Consider the following 21,838-nt stretch of genomic DNA (forward strand, 5'->3'; position numbering starts at 1 on the left):
ATCCTATTATACCGTAGCAATTACGCGAATATTATGAGAAGCAGGCGCGTCAAACGGAACGAGTGCAATTATTCAAAAGAGTCAGCCATTTTTTCACAACCCTAAGGTCTTTTGTCGTTGAAATTTCGAGTTGAAAATGTCGTTACTTTAATGTGGACTAAGCCACTTGAATTACTTTTGTTAATTATAAACTGGGGATAGTGGAAGGAGATTATGAAGGACTGATTTTATTCATCAGCTCGAAGTATCGGACCCAGATTAAGAATTGTAGGTAGTATTAGTAGGGCTAAATAAATATTGAATACCTACTCGGATTACCTGATGTAATTAAAGGTAAACAGATATACAGGGGACAGTCAAGCCAACACTTTTATAACATACTAGCTTTCCGCCCGCGACTTCGTCCGCATAGTCAAAGAATAAATTCGCATAGTTCTCGTTCCCGTGGAATTTCAGGGATACCTAATACCTATCCTGTCTCCTTTCTTCCTGTGGCTAACTTAATCCAAAAGGGTTCAATCAGTTTTAATATGAAAATTTCTAAGGTTACTGCTAATGTTATTTTAATCTTTCTGTAATAATAACAGTAGTGGTAAACTTTGTTTTTCCTTGTCGTTTTTGTAATAGGTAGATAATAAAAAAGTTTGGGTACGTGAACTAGTTTGAACTTTGTAAAATTAGTTTTAACATTTTTACCCAATTATGTCTGTTCAAAAACACAATGTTAAAATATGTTTAATGTTCGTATATCATTTTGCCTAAGAGATTTTTTTTTATAAAATGAAGTAATGTTAAAACCATATTATTATATTTATCTGTTTTTCAGATTGAACACTAATTCATTATGTATAAGCAGTCCAATCTAGCTGGCTTATTTGACTGGATATCAAACCTCTCTTTCTATTCTACGATCTTCTCTACACAAAGAGAGAGACGGGGACTAGAATTAAATTAATTTATATTATATCTGCAATTAGTTTAAATAGATGCCGTGTAACCTTGAGGCGTTTTTCTGTGCTCGAGGAATAATTGTTTGTTACAGTTTTATTAAGTATCAATCAAAGAAAAGAACTTCAGTAGCGAGATTATATTTTTAAAAGCGTCAGTGTTTTTCAAATTTAACACAAACTTCGCTAATTTAATAAGAACTGATCCAAAGTTGAATTATTTTATTAGTATTTTTTTTAGCACTTACAGAAAATGGTGATAATCAATTTCTTTTGCTTTTGAAAGAAAGATTATTAAATATAAAAAGGTCAGCTTGAAACTTTTGAAAATAAGGAAAGTACATATAACATTTAAGTTACCTAATTGGTAATTACTTTGGATACAATGTTTTAAATCACAAAAAAAGAGTACGTTTTAAAATAAGTATGAATTTATATTAACGATAGAATATATTTTAGACAATATTTAGTTCCAAATAAAACATTTCTTATAGTAAAAACATTAAACTGTTCATTCAGGATAATATCCATTCATAAACAAACGATCCCAATATCGCCTATTCATGACGTCATACTTTCTCCGCCTAGTAAGTTTATCGTTCCCAAATCTGTATAAATATCTTAATTTATATTTCCCTAATGCTTAATGAAGATGGAACAACCTTTACATTTCCTTATCAACTTGACAGAGGAAATATGTCAGAGGAACAGAGTTTCTGGACAAAAAATATGGCCGCGCTTTTGGAACGCTTCCAACGGTATGAAGGCAAGGCTATTGGTATGCAAGAACTAATACTGTTTGAATAAAATTTGTTATTTTTACGTTTATATTGTTTTCATAGATTTTTGACATTGTGATACATTATTATTATCCGACTTCTTTTACTTATGATATTTAAACGGCAGAATTGTTTCCTTTTTAAAGTAATTTCCAATTGTACTAAAAAAAACCGTCTTGTAAAAGCCATAATCAATAACCAAAAAATCCTACAAATGATACTTTTAAATTAACTATAAATTTAGTTTTAAAACAATAATAACTTAAAAGTTATACATAATACGCAAGCATAATAAACCACAAACTTCTACAAGATGTCATCGCTTTCATAGCTAAAACTAATTAGCAAGAGCCAAGACATTACGGGCAATATCAAAGTACTATTCGAAAAGCCGATGAAATATAAATGCGACTACATTAACGTAGATGTAAAAGGCTTCTAAGTGATAAATATTAAATTTGCGAAAGAGCCCGCGCTTTTATGCCTACACCGTTTCAATTTTTAATCAGCCCTTTCATTATGTATCTGTTGAATGTATTTGCTCGTAATTTCCGTACTTTTCAATTCTTCTACTCACAATCTGGTTTTGTGATTACATTTTTCGGTGTAACTTTTGGTGAATAAAATCCAATTTCATTTAGGTTTTATATTAATAAATTATACTAATAATTCAAAATATTTATCTCGTGACAAAAATTACAAAGATACGTACTAAATCCAATATAGAATGACCTAAATATATTCCTCCGATTCTGCAAAATAGGAGCCACCTGCATACGTTTAATAAAGCGGACGTTCGACAATACATCACTAGAAAAATCGACAGTCACCTTTATTTGATATTCCATGCCGGTTCGCCCTGATTCGCGGATAAGAATTGCTTCGCAGCTTCCGTGCGCGACGATACGTGAGCTAGTGGCATTTCTCTTTGACTTCTCTCTTTAACTGTACCGGAGTGTTGTTTCGTAACCGGTGTTGTGCTTACCAGCGGATGTGGTACAGTCGCGCGCAATGCATTGTATTTGAAATAAGCAATATTTTGTATTCTCTGTTCGACAGTACCTTCATATTCCGAACTTCAAACTTTGTATTATGTTGAGCAGGTGGAGTTTGTTGTTTTTTGTCCGCTGGGTCAACGTGTTTTTGCATAATTCATAAACTGAAAAGTGAAGTTTGTAGTCTCCGAAAATATACTAAGAATAAAAAGGGGAATATTATATATAAGGTATATACTTACATGGTCTAAATACTGGCAAAACTAAGAAAGGTACTATTTTTTAAATCTAACGAGGCACGGGTAAATTTATTATTCACTAATGACTCGCAATCATCATCCCGCTATTCATACTTCTATAGATTAAGCCTCGTGAGGGTTTAGGTTATAAAATTAATAGTATGACTAATGGATGAAGGTAATGTTTACGAATATAAAAATACTAGCTGTGCCGCGCGGTTTCAGCCGCGAACGAACCCCCCGTAAAAGTAAATATTTTTATAGCTTATAATAATATGTTATTCTGATAATATCAGAATAACATTATTTAAGCTACCTTCATCACTGCCAAGTATTATCAAACTCCGTTCAGTGGTTTTCCCGTGGAAACATACATACATCCAACCATGATCCAACCCCACAAACCTGCGTAAATGCCAACGATTAAATGTATAATAATTGTTAGGTACGTAGCACATTTAATAATCTGTGATATTAGTAGAACTATTAAATAAATAATTAAAACTAAGTGGTATATAGTGAGTATAATCTATATAAACTGGAAAACATTGTTTTACCTTACAATTTAGTTCTTTATTTTCGTAATGAAGTTTAATTCACAGAGTACCTTTTTTTTTTTTTTTTTTTATAGTGGGGAAATCTTCCAAAGATACCCACGGCCCCCGGGGAAGGAGCCGTGGGTTATGTCGGATTCTTACCGACTAAAACCCCACTGTGTTCCGTCGAGCCGCTTTAATGATGGGGCCGCGGGTATTTGTTAGAATTCTTCCGCGACCCCCTCGGCGGCAGCCCATCTCCAGGCCAGGCGCAAGCCAAGAACAGGAAAGGTGCCTGCTCTTCCCTCCCGTTGGCGGCATGAGCGGAACACGTCTCAAGTCGCCTCACCGCACCGGACGATGGATTACATTCCCCGTTCCACCGCCCGATTCACAGAGTACCTAACAAAGTTATATCAACAGCCTATTGTGTTCCCATTTTAGAGGCACAAGCCTCCTGAACTTGTAGCTTACAGCCTAAAACACTTATGTTTTCGGCTTACAGGCTATGTTGATAACAGAGTCTAAAACAATTTCTTGCTATCAATTTGCATAAATCCTCTTTAAAAAATGTGGCAAAAATGACGTCATCAATAACAATGTCTCAACGCATCTAACGAGCCACACCTAACCATTGCATTTAACCTAAAAGATATTGGCCATAAATTCAGTTAGTCGCCTTGCCATAAACTTTTTACATCAACAAAGTTACAGTGTAACAATGCAAATGAGTTCTTCAACTCCACACTGTAAATCTTTTAAGCGTGGCTGAATTGAAAGCCTACTTTGGAGAAAATATGGCAAGAGATTATATCGATCCGCTGCAAGGCCGACAAGCAACGAATTCTGTATTCATTCTTCAAGCGCTTTAATTAAGGTTTTATTGTCATTTGAATCTTGAATTTAATTATGCAGTTATGTATTGTTATTCAGCAGTATGTCGAAGTGGTAAGTAAATAAATTTCGATTATTTTATTGGTATTGTATCAACGTTACAGATAATAATTAATTAAATGTGCAAATACACAAAGCTCTACATGTATTTTATGTTTGATGAGATATTATTTGGTTTTTAAAAATTGATGATCCTAAAAATCGGATCGTATGTGTTGCCATTTGTCCCCGTATGATTCGAAATCAATCTATTTAAGACAAACTTCAAAATCTGACCTTCTTGAAGGAAAATCTTGCTCAAGCTAATTATATGTTCTGCACATATTTCCTACAATATTAAGCAACAAATCTACTCACCCTCCACGCCTTCAATACAAAACGAATCACAATAGGCAGATCTTAATACACCTACTGTAAAATAAAGCGTGTCATCTGGATAGGACGTCGGGACGTGCCATAAAATGGTTTTATGTTGACACAAACTTGTTTTTACGGCGTGTATATGACCTCGCCGAAAAATGGATATGTAAGGATGTCGGTGATTTCATATTTATCCTATATAATAACTTTTATTGTTGTTTACAAGCAGTTCCGTATCACAGCAAAATAAAGTGGGGAATTTGGTTGTTTGCGTCAACATGATTCGAATTAAAAGCTGCGAGCATTATTTTGTGTTGAAGTGTAGCTTTGTGTTATTAATTTTATGCTTAAAAAATAAAATATTTTAATTACATTAGGCTTGGCACTCTACGTCATGCTAATAGACTTTAAGCAATAAGAGACTTGTATAGGTATATTAAGAAGAGCTGGAACGTCAACACATTTACACATTGCACAATGCACATGTTAGGCCGGGAGATACTGACACAAAATTTCGGGTCATTTGTAACAGAATGGCGGTTCTACAGAGGTCTTATTACGCAATGACTAAAAGAAAAATGATGGTCAGAACTCAGAACGCTGGTACCGGCGGACTAGTCGCGTGGGCGTTAGTCGAACTCGTCGGAAAAATAGCGAAGTCAAACGATTTGTAACACAAAAATTTTAGAATTTACCGATAGCCCATAAAAAGAAGTAGGCGGTAGTGTATAGGCCATACTTTTCCGGTGTGACTTACAGCCCGCAATACCGACGCAAATGTGTTGATTAAAAAAAAAAAATTCAACCATTTGTACCAGGCTAACTTTTGCACAGGTAACCATCGTCGTGCAGCCATTTACAAAAATCGCCATGCCATACTTTTCGGACGATTTCAAATGGTCGCCATACCGCCGAAAATCTGCAAATTTTTTTTTTCGCCGAACCATTTGTAACACCCTAAATATTTTTTTCAACAACTCCTGAATGATTACTTATAAATAGAAGTGTGATAATTCATAATGCCATACCTGTGGGAGGTGCGAATGTGTATAAGATTTTTTTCTTATTGTAAGATTTTATTCGTAGTTTGAACGATTTGTAGCAGTAGGACACTAATTTTTTCCTCTATTAAAAGTATGGCAAATATAATAATGGTCACGTTGCATCATATACTTTCCAAAAATGCCGTACTGGTACAAATCACCAATTCTTTTCATTTTTTTTTACGTCTTGGCTTAAGTCTTACAATCATCCGCCCCATGTTTGCAATCTGCGATATTTTTTTCTAGGTAGAATTGTATACAAACAAACAGAATATAATGATCCCATACTGTAAAAAATTATTTTACGTATTGTACAGTCGTATTTTTGAAACGTGACGAATAAATTAATTTTCAAGTATAGCAGCACTTTTTCCCCCTACTAGAAGTATGGCAAATATAATAATGGTCACATTTTATCAAATACTCTCCAAAAATCCAAATGCAATACTGGTACAAATTGTTTGGCGAAAAAAAATTTTTTTGCAGATTTTCGGCGGTATGGTGGCCATTTGGAATCGTCCGAAAAGTATGGCATGGCGATTTTCGTAAATGTCTGCACGATGATGATTACCTGTGCAAAAGTTAGCCTGGTACAAATGTTTGAATTGTTTTTTTTTTAATCAACGCATCGCGTCGGTATGGGGGGCTGTAAGTTACACCGGAAAAGTATGGCATGACACTACCGCCTACATCTTTTTTATAGGCTATCGGTGAATTCTAAAATTTTTGTGTTACAAATCGTTTGACTTTCGCTATTTATCCGACGAGTTCGACTAACGCCCACGCGACTAGTCCGCCGGTACCAGCGTTCTGAGTTCTGACCATCATTTTTCTTTTAGTCATTGCGTAATAAGACCTCTGTAGAACCGCCATTCTGTTACAAATGACCCGAAATTTTGTGTCAGTATCTCCCGGCCTATGTATGTGTCATATTTTGCAATTGTTTATAAATACAGGGTGATGTAATTGGTGTAGTACGAATATCTAAAAATCTATGAAGAATTTTGTGATACAGTAAATGGAATAATTATAGACTATTTTACAGTATTTAATAAAATCATTTAATTTTTTGTTCATTTTCATTAGAAATGTCAATTTTTCTCACCAAGGTGGAAATTTGGATGATAAGGATCTTGTTAGAAAAATATAAATTTTGACTAAAACGGCATTTTTTTTTTCAAAAATCAAATTATTAATTAATAATCAGAGTTATCACATTATTAAAAAAAATAAGCCAAACTATACACCATTTTTACCTACTTGATGCAATCCTCAAAGATCATGGACATAGTGTATTACGCCTTCCACCATACCATCCAGAACTCAACCCAATAGAGTTACTGTGGGGCATAATTAAAGGGAAAGTAGCATCACAAAATGTGAACTTTAACTTGAAAACTGTGGAAGAATTATTTAGAAAGGAAGCAAATGCTAGATATTAGTTTGGATATGTTTAGTGACGTTTGGAGAAAGACGCGAGAACATGAGGAAAAATATATTCAATTAGAACCAAAAGTAGATAATTACACTGACTCATTTATAATATAACATTAAGAAATTCCGACAACGAAACATCGAGTTCTTCGAGCGATGAAAGTTACAGTGAAGTAGAAGATTACGATTATAATTAAATAGATTCTTCTTCTTCTCTATAGATACTGCTTTCTGAATTGGTGGTAAATGTTAAAACTGTTAAACTGTTATGACGATTCAAAAGTGCTTCTAGAAGAAGTCTAATTGTATAATTATGTTTGAGTTTGAGTTTAAAACCAATAGTGTGAAAATTATACAATAAACATGTAACACATATTTGTTAGCGCGTATTGGTAGGTATTACGTACTTACTACAAATATAATATTTCTTAGATATCTTTACTCGACCAAAGTCAGGAATTTAATTATTATTTGATAATTGAATGATTATTAATACTTTTATCCAATTGATTATTATTAGAATAAATAATTAACTTCATCAATTGATTTACTTTTAAATTATAATTTTACAGGTAAATTATGAGAGCTTTCATAAGTAATTATATTTGCATATATATATATATATATATATATATCTACAACGCACCCATTTTACAATTCAAGTCTAAAATGAAACTAGAGTCGCATTTATTTTTGAACATACTGTAAGTGAAATTGCATAAGTGTGAGTACTGTGAACATGCCAGCTTTCCCTAATTGACCGATAACTAAACTGACATAAATCGTAATATAAGAAACAATACAATTTGTACCATTCTGTACAAAATATGCTCTTTCTATATTACTAGTTATTTTGTATTAAATTACCTATACAAATGCAATTAAGAAAATATAGACTAATGTAATATAAACATGCAATATAAACACAGATGTAGCTAATAATAAGTACAACAATATAAAACAAAAATTTATTCTTTGCAATTTATTATTTGAAAGATAACCAACGGCATGAACTGGAGTGTAAATAATCTTGTTTCCTCTGCATTAACATCTGAAATAAATTGGAAAAAGCTTGAAAGGCAAAGAAATGATAGGATTTTACTGTCGCTTTGAGTAATCACAGACTCCCCTTTTTCCGTTTGAAGGCATTATTTAGATTACTTCATTAGGATTAGTTAAATTACAAACGAGTTACACGATACTGCATGTGTATAATCAAATATGTTAACATTTTTTGTAAATATAAAGAATAGTACGTTTTATCCGTATAAATATAATCAGAAAGATTTAGACTTTTCCTTTGTTTTGCGAAGAAAATTTAGGTGGTAGTGTGTTTTTCATCTTTACTATAATAAAATGTTGAAACATTTTAATCAATAATAAGTTTTTGACCCCTATTTTATCATCCCACACTTTGAAGAGCATCTGATTAATATTAATTTTATATTTGATATTAGCAAAATACATTTTATTTATCATTATCGTTTAATATTATTCGGCAACTATTTCGCATGTAATCTTAAACAAGGCAATCAAATTAATCCTTCAGACAACATCTTCATATAAAACAGTCAAGCGAGATCACAAGAGCTCTTCACCTATACTCTCATATAGGAATACTAAAACAATATGTTATATCCTTAAAATAATAGTACCACAAAGAGCTCATACCTGTGTAAGTGAATAAAACATTTCATTAGAAAAGCGCGGTACAAACAACGCCGTAATAAGTGGGTGACACGACAAAGAATAGACGAAGGTATACGGTAAACAGAAGTGACACTCGCGGGCAGTATAAAGCGACGTCACACAATACAATTTCTGCCTCGGACGCCTTTGTACAATATGTCGTCCTTTTCAGGTCAGCTATACGCTGTACTAATAATTATACAGGGTATTGTGTAAAAATTGGTTTTAATAATTGTACTAAGGGTTGTGCTGTTTCTATTATTTATTTACATATTCTATGAGTGGTTTTTTTACTTTATTTTGGTAATGTTTATTCAATCAATCAATACACAGATAATTAATTTAAAGGGCTGCCGTGGAATGTTTAAACTGATTAAGGTTTATATACACAGCGTAAATTGTATAGAAATTCAATAATATTGCACAAAACGTACGATTCATATAATGGCAAGTCACTTTTTAATAATACGTTCACAATAAAAGTTGTTCATTACAATTTAACACGTTTCCCACCTCGATACAAAAATAAAAGCGAATAAAGAATAATCTCCGGTTCGAAATTTCAGTAAGTAATTACCATATAACATTTCACGTTAATCGAATGAGTCATGGAAAGCGAATATCGTTCAAAGAATTTCTGAAGCGTTACAGTAACGACGGTTGTATCCAAGAATAGGTAAATTGGTAAAATATGGGTTCAAACGTATGTGACGAACGAGTGTAGCTGACAGCGGGAGAAATTGTGACGGACAGGCATGATTAGGGAGAAATGTTACATGGAGCGTCTGTACGATTAAGTTATCTGTGACCCGTTTATCTTGGCCTTAATTGTATTTGATTTTGTCGTAAAATTTTATTTGCTCGCATTAAAGTAACGTGTCATTGGGCAGGTCAACATGAATGGATGGGTGATGGCCGAAAATATTTTCGCCTTGCCCTGGCTAAGCTAGATTTATGTTTACAATTTACATTAACGACTAACAGGGTTATGCTCGTCTAGTTTAATTATTTGTCTTTTTTGTAAATTTAAAAGTTCAACTTGAAGCTTTTTTGTGTAAATATTTGTAAATATTATATTTGCCTAGCTAAAACTTTTATAGGGATGACTTTCGAATTTGAATTTTGTATGAGAGCAAGTAGTAACATTTTTATATTTACTTTTTAGCTTAACAAAAAAAACAAATCGTTAATTTTCCAGAAGTAATCAACATTAATATTTAACTATCTATAATTAATTGAAATTTTAAGGCTTATAAATAACTGTGACTACTTGTTGCTTAATCAACCGTATTTCGCAAACAACAATCACCTGACAATACAAATGACACATGTCGCTTGTCAATGTGACAAATTCATATATCATTACACCCCATTGCAATGGCGCGCATTCGTCTCGGTCTTTGAACGACTACCCTCATTTAGTATTAATTGTGACATGTTTTGAGTAGTTAGTTTATATTGACATCAATTATCCAGTTGTGTTGTATCACATTACATATTTTATATAATATTTCAATGTTATCAGCGTTTTTCATATTTTATGTCTTAAATCATATTATACAATGTGTAATTGTATAATTTCTTCTATGTATTACGTGGCTCAAAACTAAACATTAATAGGAAAACTACAATAATTAAAAACTTCTGCAATAATACATCAATGCCGCTGCGACTATAACTCAGGACGAACTTTTTCTTGTTGCAGATATGAACATTAAAACGAAACGGAGGGACATAAAATGCAGTTAGAAGTATCGACCGGAGGAGCAACGATGAATGCACACAGGCTTTAGTAACACCGTGATAGTACAGAAATAAAAATGTCGGTAAATGCTAGCGTGGGTTAAAAAAGAGAAAATGGGAAGCAAAGGTTTCGGCGGTGAGGTGGTCGGCTTTTTACTGGCAGTAGCGTTTTGTGTCACTTGCCCCGAATACGGTATGTATCCTTTTTTCCTTTATTTCAAAGTATTCACTGAAACGCTTTTTGTAGCCGAATTTTTGGAAAGTTACTCGCCAATTATGAACTTAACACAATGTGTTGGTGCATTTTTGTATTGTACATCGCGCTGTTTTTGTTTTCGAAGTTTGAAAAGAAATCTTGAATTAAAGGATAGCACAATATATATATTGCTGTGATATATTGTATGGATATATTTTTTCATCACAAAAATAAAATATTATATTTCATAAAAGTTTGGTCGACATTTTGAAAGACAGAATATGAGCAAAGAAATAATATTATTTTACATTCATTTAGAATCAAGTTTTGCTTTTACGTGAATGGGAAAAAAACGAGCCCTAATAAATTACGTGAATTTATTAAAATTGTTACCAAGCATATCATAGCCTTTAACTTCTCACCACTTTTCATATTATAATATACCTATATTCGATAATATTCATAAATAGTTTGGAAAATCCAAAAGTGCACGCCTCATAATTTTTTTTAAATAATTATTTATTAATTATTATTTTTGTTTATTTAATAACAATTAAACCACATCGAATCAGACCCTGAAAAATGAAAGGGTTCTATTCCTGAGCATACTCAAGCGTAAGAGAAAAAAAAAGACTCGATTAGTAAAGTATTTCGGTCGCTATCGTGTTAACAAGAAAAAGGATACGCACATACAGACACACGGACGTCCAAGACAGAACTTTTTTAAACTGTTTTTTAACTAGTTTAAATAACAAAAATGACATCAAAAATATCATGAACGTTAAAAATAGTGTTTTTTCTTAATATGTGTGTGTATGTATTATCTTACAAGTGCAATGTATGATACATAAAGACATTTTAAGTTTGAAAAATCAGATGTTTTGAGCGAAGTGACAGTAGTACCCACCTCAACGCTTCGCTTATGAGGCGTGCAATACCTAATTATCGACGGTTACATTGGGGATTTGGTAATAGCTGTCTCAAAAACCTTGAAAATGACACCCATGATGAAAAGATGTAAAATTTTCGTCGGCGCCATCTTCGATTTTAGTTTTGACCTCATATTGGTTAATAGCTACCCCAAAAACCATGAAAATGACACCCGTGTCGAAAAGATGTAAAATTTTCGTCGGCGCCATATTGAATTTTAGTTTTGACCTCATATTGGTTAATAGATACCCCAATAACCATGAAAATGACACCCATGACGAAAATATGTAAAATTTTCGTCGGCGCCATCTTGGATTTTAGTTTTGACCTCATATTGGTTAATAGCTACCCCAATAACCATGAAAATGACACCCATGACGAAAATGTGTAAAATTTTCGTCGGCGCCATCTTGAATTTTAATTTTGACCTCATATTGTTTAATAGCTACCCCAAAAACCATGAAAATGACACCCATGACGAAAAGATGTAAATTTTTTGTCGGCGCCATCTTGGATTTTAGTTTTGACCTAATATTCGTTAATAGCTACCCCAAAAACCATGAAAATGACACCCATCACGAAAAAAAGTCAAATTTTCATCAGCGCCATCTTGGATTATAGTTTTGACTTCATATTCGTTAATAGCTACCCCAAAAACCATGAAAATGACACCCATGACGAAAAGATTTCAAATTTTCGTCGGCGCCATCTTGGATTTTAGTTTTGACCTCATATTGGTTAATAGCTACCCCAAAAACCACCCACATTTGCAAATGTGTTTGCTACTTAGGAAAAGTTCAGATTTAAAGATATAAGTAGGTAATGTGACGAATTTAATTTATTTCATTCCGACTGTTTCTCGGAATAACATACATTTACTAAGAATTGCATACAATGCCGGTTTTAATATATTGCCGGTAACATAATATTATGTATGATAATAATTCTTAAAAAAGTATTTTATTCATTTCTTAAAAAGCTTCGATATTGTATACAATAATACAATTCATATTCAAATTGTTGTAAAATAGTCACACTTTTTTAAGTTGGTTGAATACACTAAAATACTTATAAGGATCGTACCTACTAATAAAAGTAACAAAATGAATTTTTAAAGTTCCCAGTAATCTTCTGGAATCAATTTCAATAAAAATATAAAAATTCACTTCAAAAAAAAAAAAAAACATCCGAGTTTTTTTTTGTTTATTTAATAACAATTAAACCACATCGAATCAGACCCTGAAAAATGAAAGGGTTCTATTCCTGAGCATACTCAAGCGTAAGAGAAAAAAAAGACTCGATTAGTAAAGTATTTCGGTCGCTATCGTGTTAACAAGAAAAAGGATCCGCACATACAGACACACGGACGTCCAAGACAGAACTTTTTTAAACTGTTTTTTAACTAGTTTAAATAACAAAAATGACATCAAAAATATCATGAACGTTAAAAATAGTGTTTTTTCTTAATATGTGTGTGTATGTATTATCTTACAAGTGCAATGTATGATACATAAAGACATTTTAAGTTTGAAAAATCAGGATGTTTTGCGCGAAGCGACAGTAGTACCCACCTCAACGCTTCGCTTATGAGGCGTGCAATAATGTTACACAAAATTTCTTAGATGTTTGAAAATATCAAGATTTTTCCAAATAATTAAATATTGTGTAATATTCGTTTCATCAACATTAATTCAACATTTCAATTTATTCTATTTTCAGATATTAGTTATAATATTCTTTTGTAAAACGATCGTCGTCGTCTTCATCAAAATTATTGCTCGTCTGGAATATTAAAAAATAATAAAGATTGTATGATGTTTCTAAATTAACTCGGCAGAATATTGCGAGACCTTTGGCATTTACGAATATCGCAAATTCCTTACATAGTGGAGAAAAATTACCCTTTTGAAGGAAACTTCTTATAAATGGGTTAGGGGGTTATATTTTAAATCCTGACGACCTAATTGGCAGAGTTAGAGCCTGACTGTTGCGTCAGAGTTTTGATTACTTGGTTAGGATTGAGTTTAATCCCTTCTGGGAAGAGAATGGCTGAATATGGGATTTAACTATATCTAGGAGAATTTCCTTTAGAATTTAAGATTATTTTACTAATAGGCTTGATTAATTAATTCTTAATTGATTAATGATTGGTTGATTGATTTTTATTGTTTATCTCGACGCTTCAAACACATAACAGTGAGCGTGGTTATTGACAAATTTAAATTATAATATAAAGATAATATATAAAATTATTATAAGCTAAAAAAAATCACTGAATGAGTAATATGTAGATAATACACGATAACTTTATTTTCTACTCTTATAGTTTCGTCGTTTTGTTAGCACACCTAGATTTATTCTATGTATAATATTTTATGCGTCTAACACTATTGTGGATAACAGAGCATATTGTAATAAATAGCCTGCTTTAATACAGAGGTTTTAAAGAGTGCTTGTGGTCCGCCTCGCTAATCCCTCTAACAAAAATCCGAATGCATACTACGGCTGTCGGACTACGCTTAGAGAGGATTTCTGTGCTGTTTTGAGCAGTTTTTTCGAATAATGTCAGGGAGAAAATAGAAATAGGTGTATTTTAACATGTTTTTTAACTGCATGCTTTTTTAAAGTATGTATATTGGATTCGTATATTGTAAAAAAAAAATATTTGATGACTATATTTTACGAGTAATATGGTTCAAAATCAACGTACAAAAATGTAAAACTTCTTAACAACGTACATTATATATTTAAAATCCATTAAGTTTCGCAATTACGATCCTAATTTGGATTCAGAGACTAACTGCAAAAAAGCATTCTAAAAGCAAAATTACAAGAGTAAAGAGCACTGAAATACATTACGCGAACGTGTTGTAGTTTCCCATTGAAAGGCAAACCGAGGGAAATTGTTCGCAAACCTAATTATCCGGCCCGAATTCAGCGGGGCTCCTTTCAAAAAGTCCCAATAACAAATTTAACTGTGACAAAACTAGTTTGGTGCATTCTGACGCAGGTCGCTAAAAGCTTAACAGGTATGCTAATGAAGTATATATACAGGATTACGACGAACGATCCTGATTCCGTTTTTCCCTTTGTCGTGGATTTAGAGATTTTTAAATCTTTCCAATCTTTCGTTCTTTTGTAGCTAGAATGCTCTTTTGTTTGTTAAAACAAATGCAATCTTAATTCATCTGTCTTGGAATTCACAATAGATTTTGCACTAGCTCATATATCTTAAAAAGTTATAAAACACAAAACTTAAATAGAACATGAATAGAACATTGCTACTCTTTGATTGGATTTCTTTATTAGACTGATATTTTAATAACGATGGAATTGGTAAATAAAAAAGAACGTATGGATACTTAGAGCTACGTTGGTGCAGATTTTAACTAATTACTTTTCATTTTTTCTACTTTGATGCAGATTTTAACGAATTACCTAACATTTTTTTCCAATATTTTAATATGACGTATTATAACAATAACAATTAAATAAAACTGTCGAACTTCATGAATCGACGTATTATAAGTTTGAACAGAATTATGGAAGATGGTTGAAAATTTCCCACATTACGGCAAACTTTAGGGTCTGACCCGTTCGAGGTTGAAGCAGGAACGTGCAGATGTGTTTTGTTTCTAGAAAGAATTTATTCTTAGTACTTGAACGTTTTATAGAACGTACATATGCTGCACTATACTAGGATTATATATTGGAATCCATGTAACGAGATAAACAGTCAGAATGTTAGGGCAATAACTGTAGAAGCTGTACATACAAACACTTTTTGCAACCTAAAAATTACAATTTATTTGCAAGAGATGATTTGTTTTTATAAACCATAAAATTTTACTTTAATTAATACTACTCTATAATAAACTAGGGACATAGTTGTTATACTATGTAATGATGATTTAACCAATGTAAAATTATTTATATCTACATCTGTCTGATTAAAAAAAAACATCATCTATAATGTTAATGATTAAAACCTAGTGAATATATCCCAAAGGCGCTGTGCTGAATTTCATTATAAAAGATACAATGTAGGTATGTACTTATAAATGAAAAATGTAGCATGTTTTGGTCTCGGTTATACCCTACGTTTTTTTAAATTTCAATAATGCTGAGTATAGCTTTTCTATCGCAGTTTAATTATTACTAAAAACAAAAGCTTTCAAAGTATACAAGTCGAAATATAAACCCACCAAGCCAAATGTAAACTTGCTGTTTAACAAAATTTAACAAATTCAACGCACCCTAAAATTGTCAAACGCAACTTTCCAAACAAGCTTATAATATTTCAAAATAATCGTTTACGGTCCCCTTAAAACTAATACCGTGAAATTAATTGCTTGCCCAGTTCACAAGAATGATTTTAAATTTCAGAAGATAAGGGTGTTAACTTTTAAATTTATAGTTCAGTAACCTTATTATAGGGTTATAGAGAAGTATTTAGTAAATGCGATTAATTAAGGTTATGGTAAAGTATGAGATGTTTTTACACGCAATTGAGCGATTATTCGGACTCTAAGCGATGTTATATTATATAAATAGCACTGACCGAGTTAAGTAGTTTGATTGCTAAAGATTGGGGTTACAGTTTAGGTGTTTTTATTGGCGTAGAGCAAGCTATGGCTATGGATATGTGTATAAAACATTCAACAGTAATCAGTACCTTTTTAACAGTGTATTTCAGAGAGTTTTGCCTTTTTCGGGAAAATTACACTAGAAAAACTTTAAGTTCATAGACAACAGATTACCAGAAGTGAGGGATGAACACACACGTTTAAACCATTTGATTTATTAACACTTAGTGACATATCACACTAGCGGATTGCGAGCGGTTTCAAAGCGGAGCGGGTGCGCAACGAATACGTTGCGGGCGCGCAACGAACACGCCGCGGTTGCGCAGCGAATTCGTTGCGGACGCGTCATTTTGTATACTCTCGCACAAAAGCCAGCCCTTCCGCCTTGCCTAACTTCCATTCAATATTTCCATCGTTTCTGTAGCACTCAATTTTTTAACCGTACTGTGGAAATGCACTTACTTAACAGTTAACTAAAGATGTAATAACAACTGGAGTTGTTAAAAAAAGGTGCTATAAAATTGAATTACTAGGACTTTTAGAATGTACCATACATTCCAAAAGTATGTAACGACTGACCAGTATAATCTCTCCCATAGCAACGTATGTTATAAAGAGATTTTGTGAACCTAATTATGAGCAAAGTGATAGTGAGTTGCTGGTTGCTTGATAAAATTTTCTATTCACTGCTATTTATCTAATAATAAGATAGCCCTGTTTTAGTTAAGGAGCTTTAACATTTATTTCACTAATGAACTTTCTTAATGAGCAATTAAGTTATCTGATTGCATTTCGACCAAGATTTAATAGATAAAACAATACCCTAAACATTAACATGTTATGAAACTCGTAAAAAATAATGATCTCATAATTATTATACTATCACAAGTTATAAGTAACAACCAGCACGGATTCCATTTTGTTAATGAGTGTACATGACTGCGACGTAAACGTTGCGCATCTGCCACGCGTCCGCAACGAATTCGCTGCGCAACCGCAACGTATTCGTTGCGCACCCGCTCCGCTTTGAAACCGCTCGCAATCCGCTAGTGTGATATGTCACAAATACTCGTAATAGTAAAAAAGACGGGTTGCACTCCGGGAGTGCCGGCAGAAGTGAAAACTTGATTATTAACGTTGAGCATGTTTGATATTTTGGAATGGTATCCGTCTTACGCTTTTTCGATCAGGTCACGTGTCCTGACGCGAGTTTAAGATTTTATACCCATTACAGAAAAAGTGCTTAACGCCGCTAAAGAAGTTTTCACTTCACAAAAAAAGACGTGTAGCACTCGGGGACTGCCACGGTAAAGCTATTGCATGCTATGCCTTCAAGCCACACCTCCGTGCCCGTCGGAGTGGGGAGCGTGAAGTTTTTCGTTACGCAATTTCTAGATTCCGTCCCCGTGCTCAAGGCCCGCGATAGAAGCTATGCAATAGCTTAATAACAAAAGATTATTGATTGTTGATTTGTTGTTGATTTAATGATTGTTCAATGTAAAAAGTTCATTTTCTCCTAAACTATAAAATCCATAACGCAAGAAATAAAACTCGCTTGCCTTCCAAAAGCAAACATTCATCCGCTTAATACTTTCACGACAAAGTTACATATTTTCCTTTAAATTCACGTTTGCAATTGCAAGTTTCGAATGAAGGTTGTATAAAATGAAATTACCGGGTAATAAAGTGGTAAATTCCGTAGCTTCGTAAAAACTATGAAAATACGCTAAAATTTTATAGCTCGAACTCGTTTGTCATGTAACGAGATTGGGATTTTGTTTCGATCTGATAGCCGGCCAATCTCAGTAATGCAGGGTTGGATGCGGATGCTTTTAATAAATTACTAGTAAATGTATGTTACTTGGATGTTGCGGTAAATTATACTGGTTTTAGATATTTAAATGAGTTAGCACGGGAACGAGTTTAGGGAATTACAACCAGCGCAATTTGACGTCGGAATTAGTCGTTTGTAGACTACTTTTGTGCGAACATTGTTTAGTGTGAAGTGAAAAGTTTATTAATATTAACGTATTTAATTGAAGATATTAAATTGCAAGAAACAAAGGATGAGGTTTTTTAACAGAAGGAGATAAAAGCTAGGAAAAGTTAAGTTTTACAACACAACTTTTTATTACCACTTTTGAAATCAAAACATAAACATTAATTTCGACATTAACTGTTATGTAACGATATTTAAAATACAAAATTTATAAAGTCATGCCGTAAATTAAAACTAAATTACAGCAGCAGAGCCTGTTAGACCGGGCTCCAAGGAGATGTTCGTTTGCATAAATCGCGGACCTAAATCTGACTTCTGATATATATTGTATAGATCCCAGACATCCTATAGAGTGATGTTGCCAACCAGTTTTGTGGTCCCCTTCCCCGCACCCCGGTAATTAAATATGGCATACAAAGAAAAAAATAAACATTTCCAAAACATGCCGTGTGGGGTATCAAATGAAAGAGCTTATTGAGTAGATCACGAATATATAGCATACTATAACATTTCTTACACTTTCTCTAAGATTTTTTAGAAAATTTACGAAAATGGTCCATTTTTGAGTTAACTTTAAACCACTATAGATTAAAAACTCATGAATATATTTTTTAAATTATTATTTTAAATAATTAACAATAGTCCATTGTTTACGATTCAATAGTTCGTACAGTGAAATAGTTGCATGGGGGAGTGGGGGGAGCATTCAAAGATGGCGAGTATATTTTCAAGTTTATGCCAGAAATAAAGGCCTAATACAACAATATCGGTGTCAGGGCTTAGAATACTTATCTCTGCACTGTCTTTGTGTTTGACTGAATGAAAAATATGGCAGAAAATTCTTGAATCAGCCTCTGTGTGATTAGATTTGGCATAAACTTGAAAATATACTCGCCATCTTTGGATGCTCCCCCCACTCCCCCATGCAACTATTTCACTGTACGAACTATTGAATCGTAAACAATGGACTATTGTTAATTATTTAAAATAATAATTTAAAAAATATATTCATGAGTTTTCAATCTATAGTGGTTTAAAGTTAACTCAAAAATGGACCATTTTCGTAAATTTTCTAAAAAATCTTAGAGAAAGTGTAAGAAATGTTATAGTATGCTATATATTCGTGATCTACTCAATAAGCTCTTTCATTTGATACCCCACGCGGCATGTTTTGGAAATGTTTATTTTTTTCTTTGTATGCCATATTTAATTACCGGGGTGCGGGGAAGGGGACCACAAAACTGGTTGGCAACATCTGTCTATAGGATGTCTGGAATCTATACAATATATATCAGAAGTCAGATTTAGGTCCGCGATTTATGCAAACGAACATCTCCTTGGAGCCTGCTCCTGTCACATTTTTGTGCAGTTTTTGTAATTCATGTACCTACCTAATTGATTAAAATGTATGAACGAATATATTTTTTAAGGGTTATATCAGTGTTTTCGTAGGAACATGAAAATTAAATGAATTAATATAAAATTTATTTCTTACTAAATTACTATCGATTGCAAAGTTTTTTTGCATCAAAGTGAAGGTCTAACCAGCAACAATATTATTCTAATAAGCAACCAGCTATCCTATCAATAAAGATATACATTACCCATATTAGCTGAACTGAAAAACATTATTCTTGTGGTACACCTTAATCACTTCTCAAACTTACTAGAACAAAAAAAATCGGTTGAGCCGTTTCAAATGGTTCTTACAAACATTGTGACACGGGCTTTTGATTCATATACAAGCAGATCTTACATAATACCACAGACTATACGACACAAATATTCCCATTCTTACTCTAAATTAATAACATAACAATAGTAAAAGAAATTCTATTTCAGCAGTTTTCTGCACGACAGTTTCTCGTGTTTCAAACTATATAGTAAAGGCACGAAGGCTGTATCACGAATGGGGTTAGTTTGGCGACTTGCAATTAAACTTTTTATTGAAAAATAAGGTTTAATATTAAGTTCTTTTTTTTTCTTTTAATTGTAGGTATCATCAAGACGCAGATTTTATATAAATTTTCAAAAAATAAAGTGGGTCCAGTTCCATTAGCATAAAAATGCGTTAAACTAGGAACTATTTTGTTTCTTTTAAAATATTAATTAAGGTCTTCTATTAATTTTAAATTGTAATAAATTGAATCAGTTTACAATTTCATAATCTATTCTTTCAGTGAAATCAGGTATTGCAACCAGCCGCATGTTGATCCAATGTATAAAATGTAGCCTTCGCTACTCGATAAAGTTAAAGATTTCTTATGCTTAAATTTTTTTTCCAAATCAGTCCAGTAGTTTGGAGTTCAATCACTTAAAATCCACTTTATAATATTATGAATAAGTATAAATGAATAAAGCTTAACAAGCTTTAATTAAGCATGACCAACAGTGCGGTGTGGAGCGGTTTTGATTCTATAGTTTCATTATACAATGGTAGTGTTTGCAGGGATTCAATCTTAGAGAGTAGGTCATCTCACTCGCTGTAGCATCTGTAGATTATTGTTAGATCGAAGACCAAGCTGTATATTGTTTTAAATAGTGTTTGTTAAACTATGGTTTATATATTCTACGCTTGTACTGATGCAGATGTTTCAATCACAATCATGTATGGCTTTATGTCGAGTTAGAAATACAATGCTTGGTAAATTATTTATTTTAAATTATTTTCCGAATCACGGCAAGCTATATTAACTTCAACTACCTACGTATGAATCTATAGATGAATAATTCTTAAAAATTCCAAATCCATATATTACCAACTATTTTTTCTTCAGCATACTTTACGAATGCTTTATCATTTAATTTATGAATGCTTTTCATAAAATAAATGTTCTGGAAACTTTCTTCATCAATACTAGTTACGCTTTAATCTGAACCAAAAGATGTCTTATTATTTTCATATCTTAACAATCTTATGTATCTAAATAAGTAATGAGGTTCGATAAGACTATTTGTTTTGCCTCTCCCATGTAACACATCCAAATTAGATTGCTCTAATAAATTGTACCGGTTAACACATCTGACCAAAATTTCATATTCCATCTATTTCAAACCCAAATTACTCTGGAGAACCACAACCGTACTCATATGGAGTTTAATTTATTGCAATAAATTACGTATCGTAATCAATTAAATATTTTATCCGAATGAAATCACTCTTATCGAATCAGTGATTAATTCTATTATGGCAGTCGGAACTGTGATAAAATAATTTAATTGCTATTCCATTTATTATTTTATTGCTATGCCGCTGGGAGTGATATTTTAATGTCCTGTATTGAGAGGTATTAAAAAACATAGTATTGCAATTTCACTAATCAAATGCGATTCCAATAGCAGTCCTCATGATGTTCATAGTTAATAGGCGGGTCTACACAGAGAAAAGCTCTGTCTATGTGAACGTGGCTCGATCGAGGAAACTGACAGTATACGGATTTTCTTGGCCAAGCTACGTCTATATAAAAG

At 32.6% G+C, this 21,838-nt stretch overlaps 1 protein-coding gene across 2 annotated transcripts in view; it reads left to right on the top strand.

Moving 5' to 3' along the window:
* The window catches only part of LOC149902530 (neurotrimin-like), a 99,706-nt gene that overhangs the window by 35,585 nt on the left and 42,283 nt on the right, over nt 1–21,838 (top strand). For both annotated transcript variants that reach the window (XM_090109937.1, XM_090109938.1), the window contains exon 2: nt 10,622–10,852. In XM_090109937.1, coding sequence (XP_089966063.1) covers nt 10,747–10,852 — 106 coding nt within the window. In that variant the 5' untranslated portion in view covers nt 10,622–10,746. The remainder of the gene's footprint in view (nt 1–10,621; nt 10,853–21,838) is intronic.

The sequence above is a fragment of the Colias eurytheme genome, chromosome 15 (assembly GCF_061535395.1).
Source record: "Colias eurytheme isolate Ceu_HAF_F1 chromosome 15, ilColEury1 Martin Lab GWU primary, whole genome shotgun sequence".
Taxonomy (NCBI): Eukaryota; Metazoa; Arthropoda; class Insecta; order Lepidoptera; family Pieridae; genus Colias; species Colias eurytheme.